Source organism: Anomalospiza imberbis, chromosome 1, assembly GCF_031753505.1.
Source record: "Anomalospiza imberbis isolate Cuckoo-Finch-1a 21T00152 chromosome 1, ASM3175350v1, whole genome shotgun sequence".
Classification (NCBI taxonomy): Eukaryota; Metazoa; Chordata; class Aves; order Passeriformes; family Viduidae; genus Anomalospiza; species Anomalospiza imberbis.
The window spans coordinates 11,850,925-11,876,317 of NC_089681.1; the positions used below are offsets into that span (position 1 = coordinate 11,850,925).

Consider the following 25,393-nt stretch of genomic DNA (forward strand, 5'->3'; position numbering starts at 1 on the left):
TGTTGTCCAGAGGAGCTGTGAGTTCCCCTTTCCTACAAGTGCGGGTTGGATGGGGCTTGAAGCATCTGGGTCTAGTGGAAAGTGTCCCATGGGGTTGGAACTAGATGATCATTAAATTCCTTCAAACCCAGACTGTTAGGTAATTTAGGGGCTGAAGTTTTAATATCATAAACAAGAAAATTGGTGCATGGTCACTTATGGTAAAACTATTCTGAAACTGCTCTCTGAAAATGTCAACTGTCTACCTTTTAACTACCTGCAGCAAGGTAATGTTTTCTGAAGTTCATGATTTTTCTGTTGTGGTTTGGTTTGCTTCCATATTCTGAAATTTTACTTGCTCACATAACTTAAAGCAGGTTCTAGTCTGCTCAAATGCAGAAACTTTCTCTTATTTTTTTTGCGGAGAAAACCCTGCAAACAATCAAGTGGAATTGGTGTAAAACCCACAGAAATCCAGTCTTAATATTTATAAAGGATCTTTTCTTGCTGGTGGATGCTCCAGTATTGATTGGAAGATTTTAAATAATGACTGATTGCTGTTTTGCTTTTGAAAACTCGTTGTAGCATTAAGGTATCCTAAACCACTGGTACCACTCGAGAAGCCAGCCGAGGAGGTAGAGTCACCAGAGACGACCAGTGAATTTGGTACAGTAGAAAAACCCCCAATGGAAAAGTGTGTTTGCTGACATGTGCATTGCTGAAGGCCAGCAGGCTGCTAGTTTGACAGACTTCCTGCATGCTTATTTTGATGCATTTGGCATGTATTGCTGCAAGAAATGGAAGTACACTTATGCTTAATTTGACCAAGGTGTTGCAAGCACAGGTCTTTTGGAAACTGCTGCACTATACTAGAGTGTAGTGCAGCAGTTAAATACTTGGTCAAGTTAATACTTGACCAGAGATTTCAGATGATGCAGCAGCTTCATTTTTTTGAAGCAGCTCAGTATCAGCTACCTTATGCTTTTTTTCTTGGAGAGTGATGTGCATTAAATTATGAGGTCCAAATATAATGCAGGAGTGCTACTATTACTAAAAAAAATTATTTAGTTAGCTGCCTTTGCCCTTTCCTGCCAAAGGTAAAATAAGATTGCTTCAATTAAAATAAATGATTGCTTCAATTAAAATTGGTTTTTTCTTTTGCATATGTTTCAGCATGTGATAAATACAAAATAGGTGTCATGCACAAATATCTTTTATATCATGAATCAGAAAAAAAATCTGATTCTTAAGCCATTGTTCTTCAGCTGTGTCTTTTGTAAAATAGTACATTTTAGAGCTAAAAGGAATATCTGTCTCCCAATAACTCTCCTGTCCAGTACAAAAGCTGCTTTTGATTCAGGGCTTTTTACGAAGATCACTTGAAATGCAGCTTTTACTTAGAGTGCAACTTAAACCCTTAAGAGTGATAGATTCAAAACATTTAGATCTCCCTGGAACAGGCACGAATGAAATAGATAATGTTTATTCTGTGAACACAGAGGTTCTAGTGTGTAACCTCAATTAAAAGAAAAGGAAGTCTGCCAGTTTCTCTAAGAAAGAAATTATTTAAAGCCAACTCATTCAACTGAAAACTCTTAGCTTTAGTGAGTCTCATTATTTAATCATTCCAAATATGAAACTACAGAGGCATCTGTTGTCTCCAGAAAAAAATCCTTTCTAAAAACAACAAGTAAATGGAAAAATAAATATATCATGCAAGCAGAGTACTTAAAGAAGCTGTCTTGGGTGCCTGTGCTGTTGTTGAGATTTTTTTACAAAAATGGCTCATTCTGGGGAAAGTTGGACATGAATATGTGAGCTGCCTTGTGCCTCCCTTCTACTTTATCCTTAAATTAGCACAGTGATAGTTCAGATATTCTGAAAGCATGCCTTTTTGTTTCTGTTTTGTTGCTGTGTGTGAGAACTTCCTTTAACAGTGAATGAACATGGGATTTTTGGGACATGACTAACTCATGCCTGAACACATGGTTCCTCTGAAACATGGGGAGTATTTTAAGGCAAAGCCCACAAAATACTTTTTTCAACCCAGCAGAGTGCATGTTTCATCCAAAACTATGGAATATAAAACCATAGCTGTTTTTTTTCCAGTGTTCATTTACTTAGGATTCTTAGATATTTATATGCTAATTGTTAATAAAATACCTTCCCTAGCAGCCATAATACATAGTGATACTTGCTATTCTTCTCTCCTGCATCAGTTGCCAGTTTCATTCTGTACATGTGTGCTCATAATGTTAATTCATTTTTGGGTATCTTTTGGGTTTTTATTCAATTTTATTTAGACTGAGATACTTTTGGCAAATATTAGCAGGTAATTTTTTAAAAATCACATTATTTTCTCTAGATAATAGAAAATGGAAATAGAAACATATTCAAGACCCTATATTTTGATATGGATCATATTCTGTATTAACTCTCCTATTGGCTTAAAGCAGCCATAAGAAGAAGGTGGTTTGTTTTATTATCTCCTACTGCTTGTGTGTAGGGATAAAACATTTCCTTAATGCTGTTAAAATACTTCATGGCTTTTAGGCATTTCCAGAATTAAAACATGCCTTACTGTTTGGCAGTGATCCTGGTGAAAGGCTCCTGCATGACCTGGGGGAAGGACACAGCTTTGAAAAATCTTTCTAATTTCAGTAAAAATGGAAAAGTTTGAGACGAAAAGATTTCTACAGTGAGACCAACTTCATCTGAGAGGAGCCAAATACAGTGTCCAGTGTGGCCTGGCCTTAGGTTCCTGAAGCTCACTTCTTGGAGATAGTGTGGGACCTGTTGTCTGGGCTTCCCAAAACATTCTGGGAAGCCTTGGGGGAGGGTTAGGAGAAGGTCCCTGGTATGTGATTCTTGTCTGTGCCATGGACAGATGTCTCTGCTTTGGGTTGTGTTGTCGTGTATAAACTTGTACTGCCACAAAGCTCAGGTCCAAATGCTTACTGGGAGCCTACAATTGCTGCACTTTGACCTGTTACATTTTTCTTTTAGGCATTATCAGTTTCTGGTTATTGTACTGTTACAGTAACTTTTTAAATTATTTGCACTTGATAGCGTTTGACTTTGTGCAGTGATCTATCCCTTAGTGCTGGCCAGTTTGCTGTAACTTATCTTAACACTAAGGGTATGAATCATCAGTCTCCATGAGGATATTATTCCATCTTTCATAACAATCTGAATTGGTAGAAACTGTGGTTTTTTGCTTTATTTAATTTTGTGGAAGACTGGAGAAAAATGTGCATGGAACAAACCAATTTCTTTAGCCAGCTGCCCTTTCAAATACTATCAGCTTGTATTTTCAGATTACAGATAACCTCTTGATTCAGTTGTTTCTTTGCTTCAGTTCTGGTAACAGGCTGATTTTCACAAAGTGCAAGTAAAGTTTTGATGTTACAAATGTAAAATTAACTGTTTTGCTCACTAGTGAGATTTAACAATTTCCAGCTAGATTTCTAGCCATATTGTCTTACAAAGGTTTTTGCCATAAAGAAGAGATGGAAGAACGGCTTGAAATCCACCACTCCTTCCACAATTTCATTATCTATTTACATTATTTTATGGAGTAAAGTAAATCAATAAATAATTAGCTGCAAAAGTGACAGTAGTGTTACAAATAATCAGCCTGGTGACCTTTTCCTCTTGCAAATATTCAACAGACTTCTTCTGATTCAGTGTCCCTTTCCCTGAACAGAAGAAATATACGAATGTGCAGTTGAGTTCTGATAAATCACAAATGGCCCATGCTGAAAAAGACTGTTCTTACTGGGAATTATATGTGACCTTTTATAAGTTTTTTACTTGTTTATTGATCTGGTTTACAAAAAAAACCAAACAAACAAACAAAAAAACACCCAAAAAAAAAAAAAAAAACAACAAAAAAAAATCTTTGTATTTGTAAAGTTTTGACTGTTGGATTACGTCTCAGGAACCTATTGTGTTTACCTCTTTTCCACGCTTACATCAGTTTTTGCAGTTGCACATTACCGTGACTGAGTTTTACTGTGATTTATGTCTGATCCTGTGTTAAAAGCTCAGTTTAAAAAAAAGTTCACTTTAATTACTTTTCCCAGCCATAGAGAAAAAGCATTCTCCTGGGTTTCCCACAGTAGGTAAGAGCAGGCCTGGATGAGCTTTGGATGAGGTGATGTGTACTAGATGTGACTTGGCCATATGGGTGTGGATTTACTGCTGGCTTCACCTGTGTTGTTGTAAAGAGTGTTCTTTCCCTGTCCCAAAAAACCTCTGGGTATGAAAGTCTCAATTCTGCTTCCCATGGTCCCACTGGAGGTCTTCTCTGGGCCTGGCTGTGTTCCTGACTGAGAACAAGTGCCAGAATAAAGAAGTCCCAAATACATGATCAGGAGGGAATTTAGAAACAGGAGGAAATCAAATCACCCCTTGCAGTAACAATGTGACTTCAGATCAGTTCAGGGTGCAGTTTTGTATTTGGCCTAAGGTTCTGCCTTTCCATTTTCTCATGAGAAGGGCCAGGAGGGTTTTTGTGCCTCAGGCAGGAGTCTGTACAGTGACTTGCACTAGTGAGCAATACTGGTTTCATCTCCCACCTTACCTTTGCAGTTTTGGCAACTACTTGCAATTATATTTTTTTTAACATGTCTTGTGCCTAGGAAGGGAGCTGTCTCTCCTCTCCCTTCCTCTGGCTGTCTATTCAGGATTATTCATGGTGGTCTGAGTGGCTGCCCCCACATCACACAGTACTTTGCTTCAGCATTGTAAAAAGCAACCTCAGCCTTCTGAATCCATCCCCTTCTTTGCTGCTGGAAAAGGGGCTGTGTAAACATTGCACAAATTTTGGAGAAGCGGAGGGAGAAAAGAATGAGGGAGGGAAGGATGCTGGAGGCACACTGTGATCAGTCTCCATTGCACAGCGTGAAAAGCTACAGGGGTGCATACTTCATTAAGATGTCCAGTAAATAGTGGCATTGCAGTATGTCACTGCAGTGCCACAGCATACTTTCCATTGCTATGGGGAGAAGTGTTAAATACATTAGATTCCATATTTCCTTTCCTGTGGAAAACAGAACAGGCTTCTGTATGCAGAAAACTCTGAGTCGAGGATTTGTGTTTGTACTTCACTAATTCTCAAGCTGATTAGCAGAACTGGAGGTGAAGGGTGTAATTTCAGCACTCACAGGATTCTGCTGCCTGCTTACAGTGAAGCTGTGACAAAAGAACGGGTTAAAAAAAACTGTCAGTGGAAAAGGGGAAATATGTTTTGTTTTTTGTTGAAAAACAAAAACTGTCCTAAGTAACAAAAGTCTGTGTTTCATAAACTGGCATTGGGTCATTGGGTATGTTCTGGGAAGGTGAAGAAGCATTGGGATTAAATAGATAGACCAGATGTGCAGCTCTTCATAGAGCAGAGGTCCTGAAAGCAGCTTTCGAGGGAGTGTGTGCACAGCTGGCACTTGCAGGGGTATGACGGGACCTGAAGCTTATGTTGGCTCTGCAGCTGGAAGCTGCAGGGAAGCACTTGCATTTAATCCTCCTGAGAGAGGCCTCATGCTTGCCATAGGCTGGAGTAACACTGACCAGGAGAAGGCTGTTCCTTTTTTTGTTTTGCAGAATAAAGGCAATTGATTGAAAGAATAAAAAGTGAGTTTAATCAGAGCTGTTCACTTTTAGGAAGAGTAGAATACAGTGGCCTTTGTCTTCTGCTTCTTGCTTCTGTATGACTTTATTTACAAAACTTTCAAAATATTTCAGATAATTTTTGTGAACAAAGTGAGTTTTTTATTTGAACTTAAAATTCACATGCAGAATAAATTATTACATAATGCAGCTGCATAAAAAAAAGTAGATATTTCATAATCTTATAAAATAATAGCTAAAAGAAAATATTTTAAGGTGAAGTTTCATGTGAAGTAATTTTATCTGTTTTTATATTATAATCATTCCTTCAGCTATTTGCCAGAGATAGTGGTCATTGCAGCTTGAATTTGACTATGCAAGAGTCAGATGGGGGAGTCAGACTGGTTTCTCAAATGAGACTTTGCTAAGTTATATGGGGAAGGGAAGGGGGTATCAAAGTGATGAATCTACTGCACTACCTCTAGCAGCAGGTGAAGAGTTAAGAATAACTTCATTCCTACTGCATTCTGTATTCATTAGGCATTTATATAGTGAGGCACAAATTACTTGAGTGTAATTTATGGCTGGAACTTAAATTGCCAGTGGTTTCCTATGGTGTTCCTCTTGCTGACAGGAATGATTAGATTCTTAAGGACTTCAAGGCAGCTCATAGTTTTGTCTTTAATGCCCCTATGCAATGAAAAATTAGGAGGAATGTCATTACACTTAGTATGAATCTGTAACAAAATGTTTGACAATCATTCAGTTTCTGTCCTCTCTCTCTTATTTTGGGTTGCTTTATTAAGTCTGAGACAGATAAAAAGCAATAAACTCCACATGCATTTAAAGTTATTCAGACAGAAGCTTATTTCTGCAGTTGTACTTCCTTCCAAGGTTGTGCTCAGGCAGGGAATGGAACTTTCTGCTTACAAGAGGGCTGGTACTGAGTGGTATATGATTTAATAGCAGCTTGTCGTCAGCTCTCTGTAAAGATTGTAGTCGAGTTTTCTCAAAGGACAAGAATAATCCCACCAAACATATTCCATGAGCCAGCGTCCCCCCCCACCCGCCCCGCCTGGTGCAGCTGTGCTGCTGCAGCTGCCTGAGGTGGTGGTGGCTGTGGGAAGGGCTGTTGCTGTCTGAGTGCAGGTACTGCTGCTGCCAGGGGCTGTGGGAAGCACAGCTGTGGTGGAGGCACAAGCCCCTTGTGTTATTACACTCTCTGTTTTGTGCCAGGGCAGCAGAAGAGGGAGTGTTCTGGTTCCCCTGCTTTCTGCACAAGCTGTTGTCACTGAGCTGTCTCCTCTAAGGTATTCTCCTGGCTGCAGGTATCAGCCCTGGCCTTGAAAGCCAAAGCTGCTCCCTGTTCTTAAAACCGCTTTCCCACTGGCTTTCTTTCCCGGGGAAAGGAATATAGTTTTGTGCAGGATGGGAAAAGGCATAAGGGAGAGGAGGGGCAGGAATAAACAAGCTTGTCTCTTGCCAGCTTTTCAGATTTCTTGTTAAAGCAGGGCCTGGGGGGAACATAAATGAATAAAAGATATTATACATATAACTCCCTAGATATTTCATGAGCTCTCATGTTTAGACATGAATGCTGCCTAACACAACTCTATTTAAAGGTGATGAAAGTTCTCTAGTAGATCAGATCTCTGATTGTGCACAGAGTGCTGATAATTTTTGTTAAGAAATCTTATGTGGTGTCCCACAGAATTGCTTTGCTTGTCCTTTTACAGGACTGTATTGCACTCTGATAATCATGCACAGATACCATGGTCTGGTTTCCAGTTCAGCACTGTTGCTGTGCTGGTGCTCTGATCAACTGCAGACCTATGAAATGATGGCTAAATCCTTCCCTTGAATGAGAGGGGCCCAAGAAAAAACCTTACTGATGGAGAAATGCCAAAACTTCACCTTCTAAAACAGTTAAATGAATATATTTGGATGACACTAATTCCACTCTGTTAGTCAGGACGACTCATCTGGTCTTTTTCCAAATCTAGTGGAGAGGTTGTTAATAATCCCAGGCAAAGATTCATTGATCCAAAATGCTATGCCACTGGGAGATGTCCGTCCTCTGGCTCCCAAGAACTCCTTGCAGTCCTCAAGCATTGAAATGGAGAGGGTGAGGAGGCAAGGCAGAGCCAGCCTCCTCTTGGCAGAATAAGTATTTGGTTTTTTGAGGCAGAGAATTTTAACTCTGAAGATCGTTCTTTCCAGTCAGAGAATTGCTATAGGAAGTTTGTTTCTTGGCAGCTCTCAAGCACCTCCTTCTTTTTTTTTTTTTTTTTTTTTTTTTCATTAAATAATAATATAACCATTTACTTCTGGAACATCGATCTCATTATTGTTCCTGTTTGCTCTCCTATCAGTTTGACTACATTCCTGGCACTTTTATGCAAACACTTCAGCTGTTTTTCTGATATTTTCTATTTCTCTCTGAAGGAGACAGCTCAAACTCTCTATTTCTATCCTTATGCTGCATCTCTGTTACAAGCTGTAAGTCCTTTCTGTGTTGTCATCACTTTAGCTGATTAACCCCCTTGAATTTCGAGGCAAGCATCTTAAGTCTAACTTTTTTTTTCCAGCTGTGGTTTGAGACCTTTTTTAAGCAAACCACTGCAAATACTATTTTGGCATGAACCTACTTCATTGGAAATGCTGACCTTCACATTTATAAAGCACTGATGGAGATGGGGATTAGGTCAAGCATAAAACCCTCTTAATGATGAGGACAGTGATTTGAGCCTCTGGGTACCTGTTTGCATTTCATGCTTTCTCCTACATTTCCAGTTGGGGTTTCCACCTTAGGTCTCTCTGTTTTGTCAAGCATCTTTAAAAGGATATGAATGCTGAGCCACATTTTTGGAAAGGATAATAGGATAAGTGTATTGTATGCTCACTATAGAGGATCACAGGAGTGAACTAAGCCTGAAGTCACTACTGGGGTTTGTTCTGAATGGAATTGATTGGCCAGGGAGCACACCGCATTCCTGCAAAGCTTGTTCAAGCCCTTTGTTCAGTAGATGTAACAAAAGTTTCAAAGGTGATACTCTCCTGCTACTTCAAGGTTTTTCAGGGAGGGTGATGCAACGTGATCTCTGTGTAATTCTCTACAATGTTACAGGGAATATTAAAAAAACCTGTCCTATTTGTATTTATGTCCATACAAATATTCTGCACAGTTACCTTCTCCAGTGTAATAGAGAAATTTTCTGTCACCTCCTCTGTCTATTTGTACCAGAGCTTTGCCCAGCTTTCCCTCTGCTGGGCATGTGACTGAAGGGGCTGACAGCCAGGTTTATATTTAGCACTGCACAAGTCAGCCTCCTTTCATGCCTTAATTGCTGTAGTAACAGGAAACCACTTGTAAGTTATAACAAATGATGCAGGATTTTTCTTTTCATGTCAACTCATGAATTGTTGTTTCCCCATCTGGAATACTAAGGGAACCCAACTGAAGATCAATGGGACAAGATTTTTCAATTTTGCTAGATTGCAGTTTTGGTGAAAACATTGAGGAAGAGCAGAGGAAGAAAAAAGGATGATGAGGAGGTGCCTTATGAGCTTCTTCCATTAATGAGCTCATACATCAGAGTCAGAAATTGCTTTTGAGGATCCATCTCTGAACAAAGTAATAACACAGGTCATTTTAAGACTCCAATCCAGAATTTTGGTTGTATAGATCCTCTCATGAACTCACACGCAAAGGAGTACACAACAATTGTTCTGATTTCTTGTTCTGTGTAAGCAATGTTTTTGCAGTTTCAGTGATGTGTATCTGAACGATTAGCTGAAATGATCTGGACAGGCTTTTTGGAGGAAATAGATTGATGGATTCAAGACAAAACCCTGTGTAACTTCTAGATTGCATGCCTTTGGAGCCTAAAATGATGTTATAATAGATCTAGATTATTAATATTTATTGTATTCCTCTTCTTGATACTCATTGTTTAATAATTAATTTAAGCAATTCAGTCACTATTTAAAAATCTATAAAACACTGCTCATATTTTTCTCTCAGATATGGCAATACTCAGCAGAAGCAAGTATTTTCCTAGGGTAGCTCTGGCAGTAGTACCTGCATTCAGTGTTAGTGTTTCCTGCCCCTGGGTGACAGTAACAGATTCAGCTATAAAATTTTATGGTGGTGTTAGCTGCAATTCAAATCAAACATAATACATGCCTTTAGGCTTGCAAGTTCTCTTGTATGCCAGTTCTTAAAAAATTGATAATTCAGAAACTGGTGATGGCAACTTGCTGGGTTTTGGTTGGGGTGTTTTTTTTTTTTTCAGTAAAAGCACTCCTATTACCTGTTAGTCAGTTGTGGTTAGTTTGTCAGCTATGAATAATAATTCTAAAACTAAATTGCAAGTACTTGGCTACAATTGGCAGAGTGGCTTTTACTTGCTGGGTTTGGACCAAGTTGTGGATGATGGTATTATTTATGTTGAGGGTTTTATATTTTACTCTGTCACCCCCATGCTCCCCCCGCCCCCTGTTTCTAACTGTTTGTTTTAAATAGATAGAGAAAAAGATGGTAGTATAAATTAAAAAAAAAAAATCAAGAACAGATTTAAGAAGCAGTAAATGTTTTTCTGCTTCCCAGACTTTGCTAATTCGGGGTTCATGACATGTATTGCACTTGAACCTTGGTTTATAACCTCATTTATGGTAATGAATGTCAATTAGAAAATAGCAATTCCTCACTCCACCATTTCATTTTATTCCTTCTGCAACAAGACTGTGTCTTATTGAGTGCTGTGATGCAGGATGAGCTGGTGAATGGCCATCGTGAAGTGCAATTCTGGAGTATTTTAGAGTTGTTTTCTTTTTTCTCCAGACATTTAAACTCTGAATAGTTTGATTCTGACTGAATTGAGCTCTTTAAAGAGAGTTTTGCAATTTAGATTTTTGTTTTCCCTCTGGGAAAATAAACAAATGACAGGTTTCCTTTGCTGTACTCTCTGAATATTTTTATTCTCATTTTTTGCTGAGTCTTGAAAATTCAAATAGTCAGAACTTCCTATGAATAAATACCCTATGCTGAAATACATTTTACTATCTAGAGTTTTAAAAAATTTGTTTAAAGAAATTTTTTTGGCTCTCAGTGCTTTCATATCTTGCAGAGTTTTAAAGTATGTTATGCTTTAAAAAGGTGATATTGGAAGTGATTCTGTAAAAAGGTTTTTGGCTTTCGTGCCACAGTGGTTGGAGTTTTTTTCTGCTTTAATTTTTTTTCCTTTCCCATGTCCCAGCTTTAGACCAGTCTTTGGCTTCTGCAAGTAGAGCTGAGCTGGAGCAGCCCTTTCCTGCAGTGAGCAGTGCTCTGTACCTGGCAGAGGCAGAGCATCAGTTGTCAGAGAAGTTGCCTTTGTGCTATAAAGCTTTGTTTTGGTGCTCCAGAGGGGACAGCTTTTCCCGTGAGCCTGGTCCTGCAGGTACCATGTGACAAGCCCCTGAGCCCCCTCATCTGACTTGGCCCTGCTCCGTGCTGGGGGGAATGAGATGCTCTCTCAGGCTCTGTCCTGGCTCAGGCAGAGAGGGAGCTGCCCTGTCCAGACCATGTGCAGGGCTCACCAGGGCCAGTTACTGAACTTCATCTGGCTGACTTCTCCTATCCCTGTCTCATGTGTAATCACAGATTTTTTTCACAGATTAATTTTTCTCTTGATGATGAGGGAAGCTGTAAGCCAGACATGCTTCCATATGAGTTTACAAGACTCTCTTTTATAAAATAAAGTTCTTGCATTGTCGGAGTCCAGGACATCCCTCTGGCTGCCCTGGATGTCTCGAGACCCTGGCAGGGGGCTCGGGGACCTTGGCAAGAAGTCAAAAACACCTGTGGCTTCAATTTTAGCCCATGGGAGAGGTTGCCAACTCTATATGAAGAATTACAAGCCAAAAGGGTGGTTTAGAGTAGTGTAATGGGGGAATTGACACAGGGTGGAAAAGTAGAATTTTGGGGTTTTTAGAATGTGATTCGGGGTACAAGATGGAGGAATTTTGGTGTGTCATAGCCTCCTTCTCCTTCTCCTCCATGTCTTGGTGTGATGGTGACACTTTTCTATTGGTTTAAGGTAGAGAAACACTGTCTGACATAGGTGATAGTTATTGGCACATTATTGTAAACATACTACATGTAGTTTTGAGTATCAAATGTGGGAGCTGCCCGAGGCTCGAGGAAGACTGCCATGGCTTCTTTACTAGACGGACCTCAGCAGGTCAGAGAGAGAATGTTATAGATAAGGAAAAATAAACAACCTTGAAAACTCATGCATTCCATACTTCTTCGGCTGCATGGGTTAGGGAACAAGGACTTTTACGATCTCGGGGTCATTCCAAAGCAAAGCAGACCCTGTCATTGCATGTGCAGTAGGAAGATGCCATTACTTGGCATGAGCTCCCTATGGCTGATCAGAAGCAGTCTGATCTCCAGAGCATGGTGCCACTGTGCTGTCCCCAGTGACCTCTCTTGCAGCTTCTGTCCTGATAGTGTTGAAGGACTCCTTGATAAAATGCCTATTTAGCAGGAATCCCATGCTACTGAAACAGATTATGTCAATGATTAAGTAATTTTTTGTTTATATTTGATCCCCTGGTATTTCCCTCTATCTTGCACTAACTTGTCTTTCCTCTAACCTCGAAGTAGTGTCCCCCAGCCTCCCTTCTTTTAGAAACATCCCAAGGTAGTCCTTGATGTATGTTCAGAAGGAGGAGCTGATGTTCTTTTTAGTTATTGTAACTTGGAACTTCCGTTATGCCTAGATTGCCTAGAATCAATATTTGATTCTGAAATCAAATATTCACTGGGGTTTTTTAGCTTTTTATAATAGCTGTCTAGCTAGACTGAGTAGAATGTAATTGTGTAGACTGACAGGTGCTATCAAACTCAGTTATAGTTAAATCCAGAGAGCTGATGTTCTAGAGCTTTGTCATGTTTTGTGACAAGCTGAATAGTCTTTTGTATTCCGTATTGATATCCAAAATAGATTGAAATAATCTATTTTGGATAGATTGGGTGTCATAATCAGGGAAAACTATGAAAAGATATCTTCCTCAGAGGTAGAGTGTTTCCTGGAAATTTGTTTATGTTACAGTTTCTTATCACAAAATCTTTTATATGGAGACCTAGATCTAGAAACTAGATGGGCACTGCAGCAGGGGTGGTTTCAGTGGCAGTGCCACAGGAAGCCCAGCAACCACAGTGGTTGGTGTGAGGGCTTCCCATCAGAGCAGAAAGCCATGGAGGGCAGCACTCTGTGACCTCCTGTGCTTGTGTTCAGTTTGGGGTTTTTATTCTCTCCCTGGCATTCAGCAGGATGGAGCAAATGAGTTTAGGGAAGCTTCATCAGGAATGTGACACTGTTCACTTAGGTTGCCTGGCCACCCTCAGGGCATCTGGAGCTTTTGGAAACAGTGGCCTCAGCTAATCTCCTTGTTTCATGGTGGCTCCGGTTTTCCCCAGTGTTGTGGAAATTTACTGTCTCTGAGAAGAGCTGCCCAAAGGGCAATACTGGTGTGTACAGATAGTTCTTTCTTTGTCCCGTGCTTCTGTAAAAGATCTGCTTAACCTGTGAGAACAGAAGGAGACCCTATGAAAATGGGTCCCGTCCCCATTCCCATTCACCCTGAACACATGCTGAAAATTTTGGTCTGACATTTTCTTGCTGTCAATACTCGAAGCTTCAGAAGATTGACTCTCACAGGGGCCCCTTCTGTTTACCATGTTCCTCTTCCAGCCTGAGCTTTGAATCTGTGGATTCCTTGGCATTTTCTAGGGGAGAGCAAAGTAATCTTTATTTCTGTAGTATTTGGGCTATACTTGTCCCATTTGCATGGTGAGTACATTTGGTGTTTGTGGAGCTTAGGTAGTGTTTATATTGGCGGAGGGAGGAAGCACCTCTTCAGTAACTGCTAGAGCTTGAAAGTGTTAAAGTCCTTCAATTAGTGAAATTATTTTGGGAGTCAGTGTCCTGGCTGGCTGAATATTGGTATTATGATGTAATGTTTTTTCCTCAAAGGTACTTTAAGTGAATATTTTCATTTCTTCCGTAAAATAGCTTTGAATATATGAGTGACTTGGATGCAAGAATTCTCACTCTAGTCTGTAGTACTCAGACATAGGCTCAAATTAATCACACTCTGTGTTTGCAGCATTATCTTTCCATGTACTTGTCTGCCCAAATAAAATTTGAATACTTGAGTGTTGTAGGTTCCATGTTTTGCCATTTTTAACCTTTGTCTGTAGAAGTTACCTCAGCAGAAGTATGGAAGCAACTTGTCATAATCTCAGGGCTCATAATATCGGAAAATTGGGGGATGATTTTTTTTCTGTTTTAAAAAGGAGGTCTTATGCTCAATATCTACATTAAAAAATGCACAGGAGAAACCTTAAAAAGTAGCTAGGTTTTTTTCCCTCACTGCTGTTAAACAAGTAACTTGCTGCTGCGTTCTGCCCAGCATCTCTGATCACAACTGCATTGGTTTCCTGTAGAGAAAGTGACTCTGTCAGCTTCTGGAGTGATGTCCTGGTCCTCGCAAACTCTCACTGATTTGAGTCCAGGATACCTGAAACATGCTCCAAATGACCAAACTTATTCTGCTGTTGCCAAAATCAGTGGTCTCTATTTTTCTTTTATTCTTATATTGCTGTGAAAAATACCTTTTGTGAGTATATAAATGGTAGAATTTGTTTTGCAGACTCTGTGGGGGAATGAAGGTTCTCTGCTGCATGTTTAGAGGACCTCTAAAAAAATAACATACAATTGTCTGTAGAAGATTTGATTTTTCTAATTTTAGTGTGGTTTTGTAATTTTCAAATTAAGATGGCTGTTGGACTGCTTCTGAAGTATGCTGTTACTTTACATAATCACTTATACTAGTGTAAGCTTGTAATATTCTAAGACATTTTGGCTTTTAATACCAAGTTATCTTTTGTAAAAATAATAAAAATATAAGTGTAAAGTATTTTTCTTTCCCATTCTAAAACTGTTAAATAACATAACTGCTTTTCTGCCTGCTAGAAATTTTGTAAAGACTGGATAATAAACCAAATTTGTGATGAAGCAGCTAACTTTCTTATTTCATTTTGACTTCTCTAGAGAAGTTGGAGGTTGCACCACCATCTCCAGGACAACTGAGACATGGTAAAAGAAGAATGTTTGTTGAATGTGGTTCAGTATTTGTGCAGTCTCTCTTTGAATTAGCTTCATCTTTGTTCCACAAGTGCTGGTCTGTCCTCATCCCTCTTGCATGGAGTAAGAGAAAACCAAAGCAAGCACCAACACTCACCCTGCTGCCTTTGTTTCATAACACCTCGGCTGGAGAATGTGCAACACTTAGTGAAAGTAGGACAGAAAGCCCAAATGAGAGCACACTGTTCAAAGCCAGCAGCAAACATTGTTTTTCTAAGCCAAGCAGTGTTGGTGCTGCAGTGCCTTGTGGAGGTTTTGTGTTTTAAAAGGACTGAGAAGTGATATAGAATTGCAGAGAAATTGGAAACAGATTATGTGTTTATAATACCATGATTCAAATTCTGTTTTAGTTTCCAAATTAGTGTGTTTTTGTGGTTTTGTACTCTGCAGTGAACAAATTTATTTAGGCAAATATTTTCCTTTTCTAAATATCTACTTTTTTTCTAATTTTTCCCCCCCTTGTCACTGGAGTTCTGTTTGCTCCATGAATTCCAAAATTCTTTGCATTTCAACAAGAATTTGAGGTGTTAGTTTGGCTCCAGTACACACATTTTGAAAATACTGGGCATACCTGTGTGCTTGTTTTATTTTTTATGTTTTGGTGGGTTTGCCCTGTGATAGTTTAAAAATAATTGGAAAGTTTCATAGGTTTTGTGGTGTAGTCTTTCACCTATGCAGTTTAAAAAATAGGTGTATTCTCACAAAGTAGTTACAGATGACCATTCATGTTCTAGTACCTAAGCATGAAAGATCTTGAATGTGACTTTGGATTTTTTGTGTGGTCATGGATTCATACTGCCTGCAGAAAGGAATCCCAAAAGGTACTGGGTACCAGTTTCTTTTTACATGACTGTGAGGTTCATGCACTCTTCTTTTGTCCCTCTTCCTAGGTTGGCATCTCTTTAAGTTTATAAAATGTAGAAATTATAGTCCAACATGAAGTGAAAAAAATACCCTCAACTCCAACCAAAACCAAACTGAATGCTGCATTCTAAATGTTAAAAAAATGAAAAATTTCAACTTTCAGCTGTATTGTTGTCATGTAGTCTGTCCTCATGCTGTATTTAGTCTTATGAAGTGCGCACCTTGAAACCCAGCTGGAGATAACGCTGTGCAAATTCAATCCCACCCCCATCAAAAGCTTACAGGCAAAAACCTGAGAGAAAAAATGAAGCAGGACTTCATTTTGGAAAAGTGAATGATACAGTAAAGGAATGATACAGTAGCACTGTGTTCATTCTTAGAAATTACTCAGACCAGCATGTTCCAAGCTTCTGCAACAGAAAGTATATTCAGAAAGGGTTTAATGGGTTTTAGAAATAAAAAAGAAGAAAATGCATGAAACAAAAGGTGGTGCTTGGTTTCTTAAGCAACGTATTAAGCAGCAGCTACGAGTCTGACTTGCACTGAGGATAGTGCACAAACAAAATCAAGATACAATTCACAATTGAAATTGTGATATAATTAACAGTATATTACACCCTAGTGAAACCCACCTTAGCATTTGCAGATTTGGCTGGAGGAGTTTTGACAAGAATTGTTTCGCTCAAAACAATGCTTTTAAAATACAAAATTTTAGGAATGTGTGAAGAAGATGGAGCTCTTGCACAAAAATAGCAAGGGACTTGCAGACAAAGGGCCTTTATTTCAAGAAGTCTGGTGAGACAGTTTGATCTTCAGTGATTCTGCAGCATTGCTGTAAGGTCTGTAAATAATACCAGAGTTTGTGTAGTTTTAAGTATTTCTCTTATGCACTAGTAAGCATAAGTGGCTTCCACCTGAAATTGTAAAAGTATTTTCAAAGTAGGTTGTTTAGCTGGTTCTTCACAAGCCATTAGTAACATTTCTGTGTAGCAAAGGGTTTTACCACACCTGCCAGCAAGAAAAAGGTGGCCAGTGGGAAAGGAGTTTTGTGTATTTTGGCTTTGTTTCTCTTAAAACCAATATTAGACATTTCAGTTGTTCCTGTGCACTAGTGAACTCTCTTATAAATATTTATTTTTTCTTTGTTACTTATTTCTTTTAGTGTTCTTCCACAATGCATTACCTTTTGTAGGGTTTGGATTTTTGGATAACGCAATTATGATTGCTGCGGTAAGTTCACTGTTTAATTCCTTGAACAAATCTGTAAGATTAATATTTTTCAAGAGAGCAGAATAGAATGGCCTGTGAGGTCTATCTAGAAAGTCCCCCTGCTCAGGACCTTCTCAGGGTCTCTAGTCTAACCTCCTGCTCAAAGCAGAGCCAGCTGTAAGATGAGACCAAGTTGTTCATGGTTTTGTCCTGAGGGACTTGAGAAATCCAAGGGCAGCCTGTCTGAGCAACCTGTTCCAATGCTCAGCTGTCCTCAGGATGGAAAACGATTTGCTGCATCCAACTGGAACACGTCTTGTTTTAGTCCATGCACATTGTCTCTCATCTTTCCACCATGTACTGGTGTTTCATAATGTAGACCATGTGGCTTTGTTTCTTCATCTGAAAATATAAGGAGCTGTGATACTGTGTTTTATTTGTTTGCTTGGTATTTGTAGAAATTTTTGTTCAGAGCTCTACATTCAGCTAAGAATTGCAGTGGGGAAGATGCTATGCAGGGATAGGGGTTGCAGGTTTGTCCACCAGCTGCCTGGTACAAGAGTATGAAATATTGAAAGACTTTCAGAAGTAGGCCCTTGCCTTAGGGGGGAATATATGCCAGGAAGATAAGAACTCTGTGATCTAATAGAAGAAATTTCCGTTTATCCTTTCACTTTTAACGTAGACAAGCAATAAACATTGCTTTTGGCAATTGTATCAATATAATTTATTTTAACTCGAAATCCCTCAAATAATGAGAAAATTGTTTATTTTTCAGGGAACCCAGATAGAATTGTCAATTGGAGTTGTCTTAGGAATTTCAACTATGGCAGGCAAGTATTAAAATTACAGCACATTTAGACTGATATGGCACATTCCTATATTTTAGGTTGAAAGTAGTGCACAGGGCTGGAAATGGCTCTTCCTCAGTCTTGCAGCTGCCTTTCCTAATAAAGAAACAATCTCTGGGTGAAGCTAGGACATATTCCATTTGTAGAAATGGAATTTCAGTTCAAATAGCTTTTGAAATGCTTGTTGTTGATTTCAACCTAGTAATTCAAATCCTGGGTCAGTTGGGAAAGTGTATTTACGTTTCTGTAATGGAGCTGCCCTAAATTCCCCAGGGCCCAGTGTCAATGTATGTGGATATATGTATTTGTACCTTGCTGTTTGCTTGCAGTGCTAAGGGGAGATCAGTGTTGGTGTCTTTTTACTGCACTTCTTGGTGGCTCCTCTGCCTCGGTGAGATACCACAGGAAGGCCAAGCAGCCACCCTGCTCCTGCACTGGGCCAAGACTGATAAGCTCTGCTCAGCAGCTTTGGTGCCTCTGCAGTGTCAGGGGTGCTCATGGATCCACCAGCTGCAGGTGCAGCATTGCTCAAAAGCACAAGCAGGGAGAGCTTAACTGAAAATGTTACAGCAGAGTGAGTTAAAGATTTGGAAATTTGCAGGCCTTGGTTCAATGTAAGACAGTCACAGGGAAGCTTATCTTACTAAGGTCTGCTGTGAAACCTTGTATTTTGTGTGTAATTTTGTTCACTTGTGTACAGTATTTCTTCTTAAATTGACACAGTTCATGGATATATTGACATGTTTATCAAAGCTGCATATCTGAGTGACAGCGCCTTCTATTTCCAGTGCTCCTGTGCCTCTTCAGGCACTGGAAGGCCTTGTTTGGTGTCCAGCATTAGCTGCATGGAGCTGACAATCATGCACAGCTGTTCTTAACTCTGATCTCAAAAGTTATGTTGATTTCCAGGTGTTAGTGTTGTCTTTTTGTATTTGTCAAGTTTTCTCCATATAAATTGAGAAAAATAGTTGCACCTCACTAATTCTAGTCTGCTGCTGTTATTAAACTGTAATAAGGTCAGAATAAAAACACTAAAATGTAAGGAACTTAGGTCTAGTCTTTATTTCTATATAAATTGAGAGTAAGTGAGGGTCACTGGAGGGTGGGAGCTGGTTGGTTTTATTTGTAGCTAAAATAATACTATTTTCTTTTCCCTCTTCCTCCCTCCAGCTGCAGCTCTGGGAAACCTTGTTTCAGATTTAGCTGGACTGGGGTATGTGTGAACTTGTGTTAATAATATTAAGTGCATTCATTGCAAAGTGCAAAAATAATTTTTTGTAATATAATATAGCTCTGCCTAATATACCTTCTCAGGTTGTTATCCCCAACATGATCTGAAGAGATTTCCTTCTCTGCAGCTAAAACAGTATCTCTGCAATGTCTTCAGGTCTAGGCATACCTATTTCTGATAAAAACACATACAGCTTCTTTTAGTTTTTTACAGGAAATTCCTGCATAACTGCTGAAAGTAAAGCTGTTTGTTATGCCTTTTTTCCCACTTTCCCTCTATTTTGTTTTCTGCAAATTACAAGACTTGCCACTAACTAGTCTGTGTGTGACCTCCAGTAAAGGTTATTTAAAAAGCTCTGCAAAAATGCATTAACAGTCACACCAGATGTTTTGTACTGCATAAGATTTTTTGGAAATACTGTATGTTAAATCAGTGAGATAATTAAATTACATTGAAAAATGTGACCTTTAGAAGTTTGAACTCTGTCCCATAGTTTTCTCTCAATCACTTTATTGGTATGCTGAAGGAAAAGCTCTGGGTTTATAAGTTCATATATTTCAAAACCCTTACTAGAAGATACTGTGAGATTCAAAACTGTTTGTTCTTGTTTTCTTGTTCTTCCAGTCTTGCAGGCTACGTGGAAGCTTTGGCTTCCCGGCTGGGTCTGTCAATCCCTGACCTGACACCCAAACAAGCTGACATGTGGCAGACCCGTCTCAGTGCACACTTGGTGAGTATCCTGTGGGCAACACTGCTGGTGTGGAGCTTTTTGTGTTTAAACTAGCTGATAAATGCTTTTTGTCACTTTTTCCATTTATTCCTTAATGACCACCAACTTAGTGCATGTTCCCCAGAGGGTTTGGTCTTGAGCCTGTGTCAGGGAGAATCAAGAGATTGGATTTTTTTGAGCTTGAGCGGGTTTTTTGTAGGCAGCCAGCCCCAAGTGTCGTGGATAGTCTCTGCCATGACTTTGTGTATGCTGTGCAGATACCTGGGTTGAGCTCTGGCTATGGTGATAAGATAATTTACTTGGAACTTATGACCACTTAGTAGTTTACTCCTATACATTTTGCCAAGTGCTCACTATTCATATACCTGTGCTGGTTTGTAATAATTTCAAATATTCTATAATTAGCTTGGCTAAGAAATCAGCTTTTCTCTGCCCAAACTTTTAGCACTTGAGTAATAGTCACTGCCTGTGTTTACAGTTATAGGACACTCACCTTACAGATGCATTTTTAGGGTGATTACTTACTTAACATTTAAATATTTGAAGTGGTCCCACTTCAGCATTGAGAGCAATGATTCAAGGAACAGATTATCAGACACTGAGTAAAGAAACAGATACTTCACTTTGCCAGAATGAGCCTTCCTTGGGAAAATACTTTAGCGGATTCAAGGGAAAAGAAATAGCACTTACTGAGGAAAGGTTAGGGGAGAAAAAGTCAGGTTTTAGCAGTGATAGGTCAAAGCACAGGGCAGTGAAGAGCTGGCATGTTGTCAGGGGGCTGCCCCATAGTCTTAAGAGTCTTCTCAGTAAAAGCTGAGCCTGTGGCAAAACCCTGTCGTTGCACTCAGTTTGTTCATCCTCCTTTTATGTGAAAATACTTCTGTGCACCTTTTTCTGTATTGGTAGCATTTTGTCTTTTTTACCTGCTGTCTCAAGTTTTTCAACACTGTCCATCTGCTGCTATCTATGTGGTTTGGAGGCTGCTTGTCTTACTTTATTTCCTCTCCTCTTGACTTATACATTCAGGTCAACTGAAATGTTTTCCAGTTTTTGTTGGTTTTGCCTTGTGCCTTTGAAAGCCATCATGTTTGCAAGGAGCCATTCATTCGTTTGATGATTTGCAGTACCAGATACAAGCAGATGCATTTATAATTGCACCTAAAATGTCTGTAGGTGTTGTTTGGTGGTTTGTTGTTTTGGCTTTTTTTCCTTTTCTGTCTTCTTGGCCATTCTGCTAATCCTTTGAATGTTTGTTTCCTCCCTTACCACCTGTGCAGCTCTTCATGATCATTGCCCACCTCCTTCTTCAGAATTGTCTTTTATCATAGCAAACACTGTTTCTAACCTTGTCATATCTGTCTCTCTCTCATAGACTGTGTTTCTAGTCTGCATGCTAAGAAAAATGTGATTCCCAGCTGAAAACTAGAACAAGGGTTGTGTGTCCCTGGTTGTGGTGGTACATGGGAAATGAGTAATAACTGATCAGTGAAAAACTTAATTCTTTTCCCCCTCTTTCTTTAGGGTAAAGCTATTGGAGTGACCATTGGCTGCATTTTAGGAATGTTTCCTTTGTTGTTCTTTGGCGAGGAGGAAGAAAAACTGGAAGAAAAATAATAATCTTTTTACAAGACATATACAAATGTAAACTACTGTACCTCAATTATTCAATTATGCCGTCAATATTTAGGAATTAACAGACAGTAAAAAATGTATAGACTTGGGAACAAAACCTTCAGCATGTCATTTTATGGAAACACTAATTTATTGTGGCCTTGTTGTGTTCAGTACTTCTTTTTATAAGATATCATCTAACTTTTTATTTAATTGTAAATTTTTGAAGTGTTTTCACTTATGGCAAGATGTTTACCACTTTCCCCTTTGAACTTACTCTTTAATGGATTATTACTTCAGTAGTCTACCATGGATGACAGTAACACTCTTGAGCTGCATATTGGTTGCTTAACAGTTGTAATTGCATGACAGAAATATCAGAGGTGTTCATGAGGTCCTTCAATGCAGATTATTAAGAAGGTCAGTAATAAGTAATTTGAAGTCCCTCACTTTGCAAGGAGACAGGTTGCCCCTCACCAGCCATCATTTTGCACTGCCTTAGATTAGATATTTCAGTGATCTTTGACAGTATACTTTCATTTTTTTCACAATTCTGACTTAAGTGTCTCTGAATTGTCTTCTGAGACGATCACGTTGATGCTTTGACAAGGTAAGTGTTTCCAGTGTAGGCTCTCTACCAAGTCCATTTTTAAAGTGGTGTTTTAACACCTTCTGTACTTCCATATTCATGTCTCTTTTTTCCACTAAACAGTGTTTTGTGAATTGAGTTGAAATATCCTTAAAATTGTCTTCCTCTGGTTTGAGTGTGGTATTAAAGAATTCAGACCAACTGTTTCAAAACCACAAACAACTTGTGAATAGTTGATTGGGTAGATGAGGCCAGGGAACAGTTCAGGGTGTGAATGAATGCTGGCATTGCAAGTTTGTAATGAGTGGTTCAGTTGAAATGATAAGTATACCATCAGTCTGGATTAGAGGACCTGATTTGATGATAATACCTTTGTGTTTAAGATTAAGTCTTTCCTACTTTTTTTCCCTGAGACAATTAGTTTAAAAAACCAAGCAACAAAAATAGGAGAATTGAGGCCTTTTTACTTTTTTTTTACTTTTATTTTTGTAGTCTTACTTGGCGTATGATAGACCTGACAGTGCAGTATCATGTAACTGTGCTTTTTTATATGGTTATGAATAAAATTATGACAACTATTGAATAGTCACTATATTTCAGGATCTTACTTGCCAATAGCATAATGCTAAACTGCTAATTGTCCCTTAGAGGAGAAGGTTTCTTACTTGTTGGAATACCATTTGGAAAAGCCACTAAAAAGTGGCACAGCCAATGCACTGAAAGTTTTATTGCTGAACTTGCTAGCACTTCTGAAACCTAGAAAGAAATGTTAAAAAAAAAATCAAGTCCCCTGATGATTTTTATTTGCTATAGGAAAAGTCTTATTGTAACATTTGTGTTTTACAAAGTTCATTGCTTATCTCATTGTTACAAATCTGACTTCTCTGTTCTGATTTCTAGAAACCCTTTAACTGCAATACTGAAACTGACTTTAATGAAGGTGACACTTGTATCTGTTTCTTAAAAAGCAGATGTTGAAAGCTTGGAGTGAGTAGTCCTAATAGTGTGTGCTGTACTTTGCACATTAAACCATGAAAATCTGGACCAAGCTGAACTGAAACTGAATGAAAGCTCAGCCAAGCTTCAGACACAAATGCAGATATGTTTCAGCTTGTGCTTCAAAGGTGGAAGCTTTGTTAAAATAAATAAAAAAACAAATAACAACAACCCCCACAACTCTAACAAAAAAAAAATCAAAAAACCCCAACCCACAAAAACAATCCAGAAAGGCAATTATGCACTCTTTCACCAACAGATTGCTGCTGGTTTACAGTACTTCAGTGTTCAGAGGTTTTTTTACTCATCCACGCATTTGTCTTTTAACTTGAACTGGTCTTGAACTTTTCTGCCTCTGCATGCACTTTTGTTTCTATACAAAGCTGTATGTATTTTTCACGTTTTTCTTAAACTGAAGTACAAGTCAAAGCAATTTTGTATAGCTTCTTTTGTTGCTGTTTTTACAATTACTTCAACACTGTTTCCCATTACGATACTGGCATCTTGATTGGAATCTTCAAGCAGTGGCCAAATCTCTGTTTTTTGGCATTGTACCATTGGAACACTGTTTTCATCACTCTATTACAGCTCATGAGAACAATTGGAAGGTTGTGCCAGCTGACACAGTAGTATTTGTTTCATAATGGCAATAGGAAAGACTGTGTACTATTGTTAAATAGCTTGTGCATGTAAATTGAGTACCTTTTGTTGCTGTATGTCAAACTATTGTACTGCAACCAGTGCTTTTATTGAGAATCAATGAACTAAAGTATCTTGAAAGAAGTTAATCATGTGTTGTCTTGTTAAACTGTTTAGTTGACCACAAAAATGTGGAGGGCAAGTGACACATGGTGAGAAATATCGGGTATTTCAGTCTGATACCATAATGAAGAAGGTGACTTCTGGGGTTTCAGTATTTGATAAAGGTGAAGAATAACTTGTGATGTGAGAGGATTAGTGGTGCTGTTGGAGGTTCAGAAAAGGAGTTTGTTGGGGCCAAGCTGACCCCCTGAGAACCAGGTAGTTTCCTTTGGCTGCAGGATCCACATTTGTGTGGACAGGGCACTGCTTTGTGTGGAAGGGAAGATCTGTGCCTGATCTGTGCCCTGTCTCTCCACTAGGAGAATGGGTTTTTCTGGGGTATATGGATGAAAGTAATTCCTGATGCTCTTATCACACTTACTAAAAGCCTAACTGAGAAGACAGAGTCCCCTTTATTTTCTGGTATCTTCTCCCTCCTTGATAAAAGGAAAAAGAAAACACTGTGGGCTTGTTAAGCGACTTCAGTATTGCTCTATTTTTTTTATTCTATCAGTTTGTCCTGTGTTAACAGGAATTTCTTTTGCCTTGAAGGGCTGGTAGACCCGACATTGCATTTGAAATACTGTCTTCTATTGTAATTTAAATTATAAATGTATTTTTGACTGTATGTTATCTCTAGGAACAAAGAACATGCATCTGATAATAGGGTTACCCAAATCTTCTTGCCAGTATTTTCTCATGCATGTACTTTTACATAAATTATTTGAATTCAGACAACATATTTTGTATTTTCTTTAATTAAATTGAACTTTCTGTAAACTTTTGTACTACAGCAAAGCTGTTCTGTGTTTCTTTATTAGACCAGATGCTGGAGGGGAAATATTAATAATATCCTGTGGGTATTCAGCCTCAGTTATACAAAACAGGAATTTATTATATTTAAGTTATAAGCAAGCGGTCCTTTTTCACTGTCATAGGAAATACCACTGTGGAGTGGTACTTCTGTCTCTTCATGCTGAGAAGAGACCAATTTAAATAATTAAAATATTTGCATGGTAAACTGGTGGTGTTTGTGATTAATATTAATCAGAAGTTCACTTGCACTTGAACTTTTGGAATTAAATGAGGTTTTTTTTGTATGTAAACTAAACCTTTTTGAACTTTCCTGGACTTTGGAGCTCCTCAATTTTTTTTTTTTTTTTTTTACTAATTGGTCAGTCCTTTTTGTGGATGTCTGTGCAAGAAGTGCTGTGAGTAAAACATCTGTACTGTAAGGATGCTCTCTTTTAATTTTGAGAACCTGTACAGGCTGGCTGTTGTTTTACTCCATTGTGGTTGTGTTGTGTAGTTGAACTTCATTCCTGCTATTCAGAGAGTCTGTTACACTTCTACCTGACATTTTCCTCTTCTTGGTCTGATGTTTTACATGGTCTAATGACAAGCTGACAGAGCAGCAGTATATAAACTGAAGGCCTTAATAGAGTATGGAGGAATTATCACCCTGCTCTAGGAGTCTTATGCCTCTGGAATTTTTCAATCTAAAATATTAAGAAAAAGCTAGTCTTCATAACACAAATTCAAGGTCCCATTTTAAAGTCTTTATTAGATGTTTGTTAAGGCTTTTCCCTTGTCTCAGTGTTCAGGACCCTTGGCATCCAGAGTGTTGCTTCAAAATAGCGTTGGGGCAGGGCGGGGGCTGTGGGCTGAGGGTTTGGGCAAACTTGAGATTCTGAAGCCAGGCAAGATAAATGCAGAAGGAATTTTTTT

At 38.8% G+C, this 25,393-nt stretch overlaps 1 protein-coding gene across 2 annotated transcripts in view; it reads left to right on the top strand.

Annotated features, from left to right (window-relative positions):
• The window catches only part of TMEM65 (transmembrane protein 65), a 30,041-nt gene extending 6,795 nt beyond the window's left edge, over positions 1 to 23,246 (top strand). The window contains exons 2-7 of one of the 2 annotated variants that reach the window (XM_068181621.1): positions 14,691 to 14,735; positions 16,810 to 16,877; positions 17,635 to 17,689; positions 18,878 to 18,920; positions 19,563 to 19,668; positions 21,190 to 23,246. In XM_068181621.1, coding sequence (XP_068037722.1) covers positions 14,691 to 14,735; positions 16,810 to 16,877; positions 17,635 to 17,689; positions 18,878 to 18,920; positions 19,563 to 19,668; positions 21,190 to 21,282 — 410 coding nt within the window. In that variant the 3' untranslated portion in view covers positions 21,283 to 23,246. Of the gene's footprint in view, positions 1 to 14,690; positions 14,736 to 16,809; positions 16,878 to 17,634; positions 18,233 to 18,877; positions 18,921 to 19,562; positions 19,669 to 21,189 lie in introns of those variants that run through there. The other variant, XM_068181610.1, reaches the window with a different exon arrangement.
• The last annotated feature ends 2,147 nt before the right edge of the window (positions 23,247 to 25,393 follow it).